Below are 12,936 nucleotides of genomic sequence, written 5' to 3'. Positions count from 1 at the left end.
CAACACACCATTTAATTTTTCAAAATTTTAATTTCAAACACTTTCCGGTCTATTTTTAAAGCTAATTTAATTAAAAATTAATCGTTTTTGGAAAGTTTTAGCTACATAAGCATTAGTTAGTTCACATTCTCACAGATGGCGCTCTGCGCAGTGATGTATTATTATTTATTGATGTTCTGATTCCGCTCAACGTTGACATCATTCTTCGATAGGGGATATTTCCGTATCGTGATCTGTAGCGCCAACTACAATCGCCAAGATGCCAAATAGATTTCAAACTTGCAATTTTTTTTTGAAAAAGACTTGTAGATGTTTGCCCGGTGGTGCCTACGAGTTATACCTTTCAAGTTGGTCCCTTTCTGTGATGTTTTTTTTATAGTTTCTTGCGGGCCACTGCCCGTAAGTTTCCAAGACTTGGTGATTATTCTGCCACAGATCACGATACGGAAATCCCCCCTTCGTTATAGTTATTAAATATATTTTTCTGCTATATAAAGAGTTTAGCTGATAACAGAAAAATAAATTTAATAACAATAACGAGAATGATGTTAACGTTACAGTGTCTGAATGGAATCAGAACATGAATAAATAATGCATCACTGCGCAGAGCGCCATCTGTGAGAAGGAAAAATATTATTATCAACGTATTAGAGAGAATTTATTGATATTTCAAAAAATATTATTGTGTCGTAATATACTGAATAAAATAAATAGTTGATGAAATTTAAAATTAAAAATATCTAAGTTTAAAGTTTTAAATGTTTTATCTTTCCTTTTTATAACATATTTAATTATCACTACAATTGTACGTTAATTCATGCATTACGGAAAGAACAAAAACGTTATCTAAAAAATGATCTGTTTTTGTATCATTGTACAAAAATGTATTTTTCAATAGTAAATAGTTTTTAGAATATTTAATAAAATGCATTTATAAAATATGCTTTTAAACATTCATGTATTTTTTATAAAAAAGTACTTTTAAAAGAAACATAGTAACTCAGAAAACAATTGAATAAATATAAGGAAAAAAAATCTATTGAACCAAACAGAAATCCGATTTGTTACAAATCTTACTCGAAATTTTCAGTCGAACAATTCTTTTTTTAAATTCTCCATTTATGGTTCTTTATATTCTTTTTTTTTAAACGTAAAAATCCATAGTAACAAATAATATTTATTCAATAAATAACGTAATTATGTTTCGTAAAAATATTAATAAAAATATTTTAGAAAAATATCACTCCCTGAAAAATATAATACCTAATTAGGAATTTTTTTTCAATTACTTAAAATATATTAATGTTGTATTAATAGTAATAAACTAAGTATGATCAATAAAATATTAATTTTACGAGCAAAAATTTCATATTTTACCGAATTCGACTTAAACATATTTTAACAATTAAAACACATTTTAAAGCATATTTTAAATTTAAATAAAGTCACATTATTTTTAAAATTATGAATAAATGCATTGTTTAGAACATGAAGAAATTTTTAACAACGGTTTATTTAATCAAAAAAAAATAATAATTAAAATTTTGAATAAACTTTTTTCGTAATGCGAATATTTCAGTAATCGCTCACAGTTCCAGGAATTATGAAAAAAATTATGGTTGCTTCAAATAGTTTTGCTACTGGGATTGAAGAGAAAATCATTTATTTGCATGTTGAGTTTTTTTTAGGGGGGGGGGGAGGATAGATGATAATTACAAAATAAATACATAAATTGCGTAACAACAACTTAATCTTAATTTTTAATTTTCTTACGAGCAGTTAAAATATTTCACTTTTAATTCAAACAAATTAATTTCAAACATTAGCACATAAATTACACAAAGTATAGTTTTAAGTAATTAAATATATGCATAACAAAGCTGTTTATCTAACAAAATTCAACTGCATAAGCCATAAAAAAACACATTAAAACAGTTTTTTCTTTCATTTCATTACGTTATTACAAAAAATATCAAAACTGACTCTTTTATTGACTTCATATACAAAAAATAGATTTTTTTAAAATTATGGACGCTACATTTTATTATATTTAATAATTCAAATAACTTACTTAAAAAGCATGGCACAGAAAATAAAAAAATCTATACACACAACTCATATCAATCACAACTCACTCACATAAATAAGTGACCCGAACGGATTTGACTTCAAAATTCGGATATTCCAAGTTCAATTGATTACAAGACAGTTCTTCAACAAACAACGTTCGTGGAACTGATGAAGAAAAAAAAAACTTGATAAGTTCATTTAAAGCGCACAACGTTCGTAAAAAATAGTGTTTTTATATGTACGATGCTTGCCTGCATCTAACACAATGGAAAAGATACGTGGAAAAAGTCATGAAAAAAGAAACGAAGTATTTCTTTAGTCTCATCACAGAAATTTCTTTTTATCGTTTTCATCAGATGCCTGACTCAGCAATTCCTTCGTCATCTGGAAGAGAAGTGAAGAGAAGATGATTAATTATGATTACCACGTTCAAAATATATTTCATGCCATTTGAGCACTTTTATTTTTGTAGCTTAATAGGGTGTTTAATTATTTGGCAAAACTTCATATTAACTCTTTATAAAACCTGACTTCGTTAATTTTTAAATGTCGGTGGGAAGGTATTTTCCCACCAATGATTTGTGCGACCATATGCTGATAACTTCAAAAAAATTAAAAAATAAAAATAAACTAAAAAAATTTGAGGGATTAGTTCGCACAAATGTAATGTGAATAACAGTAAAAGTTTGAGTTAAGTCAGAAAGATAGGCTAACACTGTGAAGCTATTTGCTCTTGTGTGTTATGCTTTAGTTCAGGGGCTGCCAAACTTTATTGATCATCGACCCCTACATAATATTTCGAAATCTCCATCGACCCCCATAAAAGTAATTTTCTGTTAATTAAAATAAAACTCTATTAGATACTGTGTTTGTACATTTATTTTATGATTTTAAACATTTATTAAAGTAATAGTACATAGTGTAACAATAGTTTTATGAAAAATATATTAATGTTGAAATATAAATACCTTAATATTTATGAAATAATAAGTAATTATAAGTAAATAGAAATAATAAGTAAAGTAACTACGGATTTATTTTTCTTAATCAATGACATGGGTGTGCCTGGTGCTTTTTTTTTTTTTGCAAGGTTCGTTATATTGNTTTGCAAGGCTCGTTATATTGGGTTCAAAATTGGTCAATTTTAATCTTAAATCCCTTCGAAACCCCACATTTAATTTATTTCCGTTCTTAGTTAAGATTGAATTTACGTGACTGAAACCGGCTTCAACCATATAGGAACTTGGAAATGCTATCATAAATGGCAGAGCTATTTCGTAAAGTCTTACATATTTTTGCATTATATTTATATTTGTCCAAAATTTGCTTATTGTTAAATTTTTAAAAAGCGTCTTTGCTTCAAATCCCCATAATAACTCAGCAAGCTCATCTTGCAGTTTGATGTCCACGTTTTCAATTTGAGCAGAAAATGGCACAATAATCCAATCAGGGATGTCAATGTTTTTCAAATCAACAAAACGTAGTTTGAAATGGTCGCTCAATTTTTGAAGATTACCTGTATATATTTCCAAGTCTTCTTTTATTTCTAATTGTCACATATCTGAAAAATACTGATAATCCTTCGACCAATCGACCCTTCCGGTTCAGATCGACCCCCATTCGACACCCTGGCTCAGATCAACCCCCACTTATGTTAAATAGACCCCTGGGGGTCTATATAGACCACTTTGGCGACCTCTGCCTTAGTTCATGTTATTTCTCAACGAGTTTAACAATTAGTAAAAAACGAAGAATCTAAAAACTTGGTATTTTATGAGCACAGAAGTTAAAGTATATTGCCAATTATTTACAGCAGGTAAAAGTTTGAAAATACTACCCTAACTTCCTACCAAAAAAATGGCCTTAAAAATCAAATTATTTCTCACGGGCTCTGTGAATTTCTTTTTTATAAATCAATTTCAAATCCAAAAATATTTTAATATAACATTGCTGTAAAATATTGGCTTATAAAGAGTTAATTATTCTTGAAAGTAATAAATGAAACTTGATTTCAAATAGAATTATAGAATTATCTTTAATCTAATACAAGTATATAGCTATCATAAATTAACAGGATATATTTATGATAAAAAAAAGTTAAATTTCAAGGATGGGAGCTATATGTTAATAGCAACCGAGATAGTTAACTATCAGTATTTAAAGCTATATTCCTTCGCAAATTTGCAATAAATTTATTTTTAAAATGTGAAGAAAAAAAATACTGTCAGTGATTAAAAACAATTAAAGCTCCTATTACGCAATTTATAAAATCTTTTTTTCAGATTTATTAGAATTTACAGAAACTCTTAAACCTTCATTTAATATAAATTAGTTCATATATATTTATAGTTTCAAATTCAAAAATAAAAAATTTAAATTATTACAGATTTGTGATAAAAACAGACTTGCTCCATACCAAGTATAATTTTGTCATAACGTTTAGTTTAATATTAAAGTTACTAAATTATTTATCAAAAGTGAAAATTTTTTCTGTTAAAAATTTTTTGATTCACATTAATTTTCAATACATTGATTCAATTTACAATGTGGTAATTCATATTGATATGTAGTAGGTTGATTCATATGGCTATGCAATGTGTTACTGCATATTAATTTTCAACGTATTGATCAACGTTTTAATTTTTTAGTGTATTCATTAACCTTTTAATTTATAACGGGTTAACTCGTGTTTATTTTCAATGTATCGATTCATATTAATTTTCAATGTGTTGGTTCAACTTTTAATTTACGATGTGGTAATTCCTATTGATATCTAGTAGTTTGACTCATATTTATATTCTGTGAATTCATTAACATTTTATTTTGCAATTAGAGAATTTATATTAATTTTCCCTAAATTGATTCATATTGATATGCAATGTACTGATTCATTACCCATTTAAAAGGATTATTATTTGTAATTATGATGCTAGAAGCACGTAAGTTGTTTTTTTATTCTAGTTTTTGAGTCTTATATTATAGATTTTATAAAGTTAAAATGGATTTTAGTTAAACCTATATATAAAATGCAAATCAAAAATTTAAGTTTAAATATTTCATTAGCTGAAAAACTAAATATAATATAAATTCAGGATACATTTTTCAAAAACTGTTTGCAAATTTAAAAAAAAATGTTATAAAATAAATAATATAGAAACTGAGCAATGCTGTTCAGATTTAAGCTTATTTGTAGACTTACACAATAAGGTAATTAATAAAACATATAGTTTGAATGCAAGCAAGAGCAAATAAATATACATCAAGAAAAATACATAAAAAATAGTAAAAATTTCATAAAATACAAAAATTAGTAATTTATAATCTCATTCGAAAAACATGCGCATGCAGTTTTTTGCATAAATATTATACAAACACATTTTACATGCGTCAACATTCAGTTTGAAGCCGTGTTTTGTCTTTATTTATGAAGAAAAACAAATTATCAAAATAACCATGCAAAAACAAAATGAATTATTTTTTTACAAAACAAATACAAATTTACAGGTAACCCGGGTACGAATCCCGACTTTGGCTGACCATGCAAATTCTCCTTTCACCGACCATAATGCTGACATAGCTATCTTATAAAATAACAGAATTTGTTTGTTAAAATAACAGCACCTATCTGCTTACAAAACAGGCTTCCCCTTTCAAATAACTGAGTTTGTTTGTTAAAAATAACGGCAAATATCTGCTTAAAAAACAGGTTTCCGTTTTTAAATTACAGTATTTTTATGAAAAATAAACGATTTTATAATGGCACACCAGCTGACACTTTTTCTGTAAATTTAATATTTTTTTACAGTGCTTAAATCCATTGTTCAAAAAGTAATTTATGACCTTTTTTAAACACATAATTTTAAGGATTCTAAATTAGTACTTTAACTGAAAGTGGGTTCAAGTTTTAAACAAAACAGAGTGAACTATAAAAATCGATCAAAAGGCAGTGGTTTCAAGCACCGATGAAAGGAGAAGGGATTAGAGTACCATTGTAAAGATAGTTGGTTCAAGTTTTAAACAAAGTGGCGTGAATAATAAATATTGTACAAATAACAGTGGTTTGAAGCAGCGATTAAAGGAGAGCGATTTTAGAACACTCTGAGCTCGTCTTTTAAGCGTTAGTAACAAAATGGGAAATAAATTCTTATGGTATGAATTTGACAAAATTTTTTTACGTTATAAAACTGTCAATCTTGCTTGAAAGTATTACAAAAACAGTTGTAAGAAAAGAATTTAACAAAATAATTGTTAGATGAATTCACCGCATAGCTATTAACCCCTTCCTTCTCGCTCCCGTGAAATTTCCGGGCTGGAGTCTTCAGTAGTAACAAGCCAATAAGAATAAAACTAATTCATTTTTTTTTGCCCGGAAAACATCTTATTTCTCATTTTACACACCAGATGGCAGTACCAGGATATCTTTTAGGTATTTGTTGTTGTTATTGTTGTTAATTTACGTCGCACTAGAGCTGCACAATGGGCTATTGGCGACGGTCTGGGAAACATCCCGGAGGATGATCCGAAGACATGCCATCACAATTTTGATCCTCTGCGGAAGAGATGGCACCCCCGCTTCGGTAGCCCGACGACCTGCGCGCGAAGTCGAGCACTTTACGGTAGCACAGATTAACGAGGACCAATACCGCACACCCTCGGTCCCTACGCAGACTGATCCAAGTGGGTCACCCACCCGCACACTGACCGCAGCCAGTGATGCTTGACTTCGGTGATCTTATGAGAACCGTGTCTTGACGATCAGTCCACTGCGGGACTAGGTATTTGTAGATAGTTAGTTTATTTTGAACTAGATGTCAGCACTAATCAAATACGCATATTTAGCAAAATAGGCACTTTTATGATCGTTTTCTTGAAAATTAACAGATCGTTAAAGGTTAAAAATGAAATTAAAAATCATGCAACCACTTAAAGCAGGCAAACATGAAAACATAATCTTTCATTTAGGATGCATCATGCTTTGGATAATCCATGAATATTTACCAGTATGGAAGATGACAAATAATTTGTATGGCAGTCTCTACATTACAAAGATACCTTCCAACTACAAAATTTCTCAGTCTTTTTTCACTGCATTTCCATTGGGCAGAGCTATGGAATGTTTGAAAGAAGATGGAAGCGATCTTTTTATTTGAAGCAAAATAGATAAGAAAAGAAATAATTCAGTTTTGTTTCATTCACAGTCGAGCTCTATTAATTTTTAAATAGCTCTTCATTTTAATTTACTTCAAATATTTTAGTTGACTTTTTTAAAAATATATATCAAAACTCAATTGTTTTTCTGATTTATATTTACGAAACCTAACCTTCCTAAATTTTTCTTAGTAATTTTAAATCTTGGAAAACAATAAATATACAGTAAATTATTTGACTAATTTTTGTATTAAAGAATTGTGTACATTCATTGTTTTAAATATTTAACTTTTGCAAAATTACATTTTTAAAAAAGAAGATTTTATGAAAAGATTTTTTACAAAGAAGATTTTATAGGAAATGATATTTTAAAAAGAAGATTTTATGAAAATATTTTTTAAAAAGGAGATTTTATATGAAAAGATTTTTTAAAAAGAAGATTTTATGAAAAAATTTCTTAAAAAGAAGATTTTATATGAAAATATTTTTTAAAAAGATTTCATGAAAGATTTTTTTTTAAAAAAGAAGATTTACCAGATTTTATGTTTCTGAAATTAAATGAGAAACAATCTAAGGATTAAAATTTTATAGTGTAACAAAAATAACATATGTATTGCAGTATTTGATGTATGCACCTATTCGCAAGAAATAAGGTATTCAATATCAATTGATTCAAATTGCGTACTTGGAATTAAAATCTTTCGAAAATGTTACTGAAAATACGAATTTAATTGTTTGAAAATGCTTTTAAAATCCCAACCGGTATAATCTAAGCTAATAATTATTTTAGGAAAAAATACAAAAAAGAAATTACGGCTCCTGAGAAAACTACATCAAAATAGTTAAATATCGATACACGTAAATAATTGACGAGTAATTTATTAAAACAAATCAGTTAATATCGTCTTTTTCCTCCTATATAAAGGGATATATTTTTTTAATTTTGCTTAAGTAATATGGAATATTTTTAGTGAATTTCCAAAATATTAGATTTGGGCATAGTATTATATTACACAATGCAATGGACTCGCCTGCTAACAATCTTAGGTAGGGAACATTTTTAAATTGCAGTTGCTGAACCCTTGACTGCACACTTTTTAAAAGTGAATAATAATAATTATTGTCATATGCAGAATTGCTCAAGAAAAATACAAGATAGAAAAAAAGTGCAGACATTTTTTTTTTTTTTGCACTTTGCAAATCTTTGTGTACAATATGATTAGGCAGATTTTGCAAATTTAAGTNCTACAAAATATCTCAGTCTTTTTTCACTGCATTTCCATTGGGCAGAGCTATGGAATGTTTGAAAGAAGATGGAAGCGATCCTTTTATTTGAAGCAAAATAGATAAGAAAAGAAATAATTCAGTTTTGTTTCATTCACAGTCGAGCTCTATGAATTTTTAAATAGCTCTTCATTTTAATTTACTTCAAATATTTTAGTCGACTTTTATTTAGTCGACAAAACTCAATTGTGTTTCTGATTTATATTTACAAAACCTAACCTTCCTAAATTTTTCTTAGTAATTTTAAATCTTGGAAAACAATAAATATACAGTAAATTATTTGACTAATTTTTGCATTAAAGAATTGTGTACATTCATTGTTTCAAATATTTAACTTTTGCAAAATTACATTTTTAAAAAAGGAGATTTTATGAAAAGATTTTTTACAAAGAAGATTTTATAGGAAAAGATATTTTAAAAAGAAGATTTTATGAAAAGATTTTTTAAAAAGAAGATTTTATATGAAAAGATTTTTTAAAAAGAAGATTTTATGAAAAGATTTCTTAAAAAGAAGATTTTATATGAAAATATTTTATGAAAGATTTTTTTTAAAAAGAAGATTTACCAGATTTTATGTTTCTGAAATTAAATGAGAAACAATCAAAGGATTAAAATTTTATAGTGTAACAAAAATAACATCTGTATTGCAGTATTTGGTGTATGCACCTATTCGCAAAAAATAAGGTATTCAATATCAAATGATTCAAATAGCGTACTTGGAATTAAAATCTTTCGAAAATGTTACTGAAAATACGAATTTAATTGTTTGAAAATGCTTTTAAAATCCCAACCGGTATAATCTAAGCTAATAATTATTTTAGGAAAAAATACAAAAAAGAAATTACAGCTCCTGATAAAACTACATCAAAGTAGTTTAATATCGATACACGTAAATAATTGACGTGTAATTTATTAAAACAAATCAATAAATATCGTTTTTTTTCTCCTACATAAAAGGATATATTTTTTTAAACTTTGCTTTCGTAATATGGAATATTTTTAGTGAATTTCAAAAATATTAGATTTGGGCATAGTATTATATTACACAATGAAATGGACTCGCCTGCTAACAATCTTAGGTAGGGAACATTTTTAAATTGCAGTTGCTGAACCCTTGACTGCACACTTTTTAAAAGTGAATAATAATAATTATTGTCATATGCAGAATTGCTCAAGAAAAATACAAGATGGAAAAAAATGCAGACATTTTTTTTTTTTTGCACTTTGCAAATCTGTGTGTACAATATTATTAGGCAGATTTTGCAAATTTAAGTTATCTTCCGAATTCTCCCGTACGATTTTAAGTAAATGCGTATGAGCACTCTTATTGCGCATGCGTCAATTCTGGTGAAATGCACATGAGCCCGTGAAAAAAAAAATATCAAACTTACGTATGCAGAAATAAGAGAATTCGCAAAAATTGGTAAGTTAAAAACGCTAACGTAGTAAAATATCGTTTTAACTTCGACAACAAAATCACAAGAACCATTTACAATGGGCGTAGACGATCTTTTCGCTCAACCAATTGTTGTAATGTCGCATAATTCATTTCTAAATTTCATCAATATATTTCTTGAAATTCGCATTCTATGTCCATGTTCTAAGTTTTAAGTTTGGCTTTAACACAAAACAACATTTAACAGATGTAAACCACATGCTTGTAGCTCTGTCTTTATAGCGTTAATTACGCCAGCATAACGTAAAGATACGTAGCATCTAAAATAAACACGAGCACGCATGCGTAGTTGATTTAAATCTTACGTGCGGAACGTACGTAAGCTAACGTAAAAGTGCGAAATCTCCCTAAGAATTAAATGATTCCCAATGTTAATGTAAACAATAGAATCTTTTCGACAATGAGCACTAAATCATCAAAAATCAATTAAAAACCCGAAGTATAAGAAATGAAATACCTAAAGCTTCAAATTGCTATGATAAACAATTTCGTTCAGAACAGCAATTATGTCTCTTACCGAAATGGTAGTAAGCCTCTAACTAAAGTAAAAAAAGCTACACGCGGCGAAACAGCATGTCCTTCAACGTTTAAACTAACACAGAATGGCGGTCAATTCTTGTTGCAGATTCTTCTGTAGATGTGCAAATCAGTTTTCAATGCTAAATTATGGAGGACAGCGACGAAAATCCAATTTGAACTTTGCTTTGTAGATATGCAGACAGTGAAAGGTTAAGACTTTCAGCAAAAAGAATTCAGGGATTTTAGAAAAAACAGTCTTGACGTTTAGTGGAAGAATTTAGAAAAGTATTCGAGTCTTAGCAATACAATGATTATACATTGCTCCGATTAGAAATACTAATTTCACTAAGCCATCAGTACAATTTCCACTGTCATAAAATGCTGGAAATGCAATAACAAATAATTATTGAAACTTACCATCGTACCCTTGATTATCGCGCTCTTCGGGCCTACCAAGCTCTAAAAATTCTTCTTTCTTTTCTAGAACACATTGTAAACATTGATGAACACATATGTATTGTTGCTAAAAAGAAAAAGATAAAATCGTTATGCCAGTTGGAAAAAAAAATAAAAACTTTGCAGTCAATTTGAGATAATCGAGAACACCATAGATTATTACAACATTTAAACAATGCAAGAATACATATTTCATTTCACTGTTAATATTTTTTTGTACTTCTTTTTTTACTTTTCTAATTTGAAATTCTAATTTATTTTTCTCTCAATTTTTAAATCTTTGCATATGAAGCAAGCATTCAGAAAAAATGTGCCTTTTTTTTCAGTTTTCAACTTAATCAATTAATGCCACAAAAATTATAATTAAATGCACATTAAGTCTTAAGCTAAAGCTTACTATTTTTATAAGAAAATCTGATAAATAAAACGATGATTACTCAGAATGTTCGGCATCCTTTTTCAAATATAATTTGCTTTTTATTATATCACTTATGTTGTAACTTCAATAGTAATTGGTATTTACAACTGAATTTCTCTAATTAATGCTTGATTCCCAAATTAATAATTAGTGACTCGAACTTATAACTTACTGAGAACAAAAAGTTCTAAGTAAAAATCTTTAAATTATGTATGAAAAACAGGTATATGTACATTAAATAAACATACTGAATACTATTTGTATAATTAAAGACCAAGCTTCAATTAATAATTTCCTTACAATGCTCAGCTTTCTACATCAGTTTTAGCAAAGAATATCACTAATGAATAAATTGAAGTGAACTAACTACAAATTACTTGATTCATTACGCAAATATTTCAATATGGCGTTAGACACATAATTAGAGTATCTTAATTGATGAAATGGGTATTTTCATCATTATATTGACTAAGAAGCAATTTGATAAAAGCAAATCGCCCATCTTGTTTTTTGTAGGTAAAGACAAAAAATAAATTCTAGAGGAAATATATAGTTGCAAATATTGTTGGGTTCTTCATACTCTGTTAAAATTTCCATTCTAAAATTATGGTAAAATAACCGCCAGCAGTCTGTCCATCTGATTAAATGTAAAGTTTTCGGTTAAAAACATTTTTTTTCCTTCATGGGTTTGAAACCGTTTTCAATTGGTATTGTTAAAAAATGTGNTGGTGATCAGTTAAAAGTGGATTAACAATAACGCTTGACAATTAAAAACATGTGTTAAAGGCAAGGAAACCCAATAGCGCCGGTGTAAATGTCGAGAATTAAATGATTATAATAATAAGGAAACAAGAGATAAAAAATCTCAAAACTAAAATCAATGAAAGCTAAAAGTCCAAATAGTAAATGTCTAAAAGTAAAAGTCTGACTTGAAGTCTAAAATCAAAAGTAGATAAAAATTCAAAATGTAAAGCTAAAAGTTGATTAGTAAAAATTAACGATGACATGCTCTATTGTTGGTTCATGACTGGGGTCAGTTGATCTGGGGCTAGAATGTCCTCGAGGGTTTGTTTAATAATTTGAGTCACAATTTTCCTGCAGGTCAATATAGCGAAGAATTGATGTTCCTCTTCGCAATTATTCATGTGGGTTCCACGAAGTGCCCGGAATCTTGGACAGTGCTTAAGTAGATGATCAATGTCCTGTCTCACTCCACAGTAATTCCATGAAGCTGATTTTTTGAAATATTTTTGTTGATAGGTCCCGAACACTCCGTGGCCAGTAAGGAACTGGTTTAAATAAAAATTGGCCAGCAGGCGCTTTATGCTTGGATCTTTAAAAAAATTATAGGTTTGTCTTCCCTTGTCACTAGACCTCCAGTCATTTCTCCAGCGGTTAAAAGTAATGTTCTTAATGTAAGATTTAATTTCGCATTTTTCACCCGGGATCTCAAAATCAATCTGGCCAAGCTTAGTGGCTTCCTTAGCAACCCAGTCGGCCTCTTCATTCCCTTCAATGCCTGAGTGTGCTTTAATCCAATTTATATTATAGTTGCTACTCCACATGGCTTTGGTGTCTTCTATAA

At 28.4% G+C, this 12,936-nt stretch overlaps 2 protein-coding genes across 2 annotated transcripts in view; both read right to left on the bottom strand.

The window, feature by feature from the left end:
• The window catches only part of LOC107448265 (uncharacterized), an 86,617-nt gene extending 84,288 nt beyond the window's left edge, over positions 1-2,329 (bottom strand). The window contains exon 1 of the mRNA XM_043054936.2: positions 2,072-2,329. The gene's annotated coding sequence lies outside the window, so the exon portion shown is untranslated. The remainder of the gene's footprint in view (positions 1-2,071) is intronic.
• The window catches only part of LOC107439574 (tyrosine-protein phosphatase 10D), a 125,964-nt gene continuing 115,340 nt past the window's right edge, over positions 2,313-12,936 (bottom strand). Inside the window, exons 24-25 of the mRNA XM_071186967.1 lie at positions 10,895-11,000; positions 2,313-2,454 (exon numbers count right to left, since the gene is read on the bottom strand). Of these exons, the coding sequence (XP_071043068.1) occupies positions 2,423-2,454; positions 10,895-11,000 (138 nt within the window). The 3' untranslated portion in view covers positions 2,313-2,422. The remainder of the gene's footprint in view (positions 2,455-10,894; positions 11,001-12,936) is intronic.

The sequence above is a fragment of the Parasteatoda tepidariorum genome, chromosome 10 (assembly GCF_043381705.1).
Source record: "Parasteatoda tepidariorum isolate YZ-2023 chromosome 10, CAS_Ptep_4.0, whole genome shotgun sequence".
Taxonomy (NCBI): Eukaryota; Metazoa; Arthropoda; class Arachnida; order Araneae; family Theridiidae; genus Parasteatoda; species Parasteatoda tepidariorum.
The sequence above is the reverse complement of the archived record's forward strand: the minus strand, read 5'-3'. Positions and strand labels throughout refer to the sequence as shown.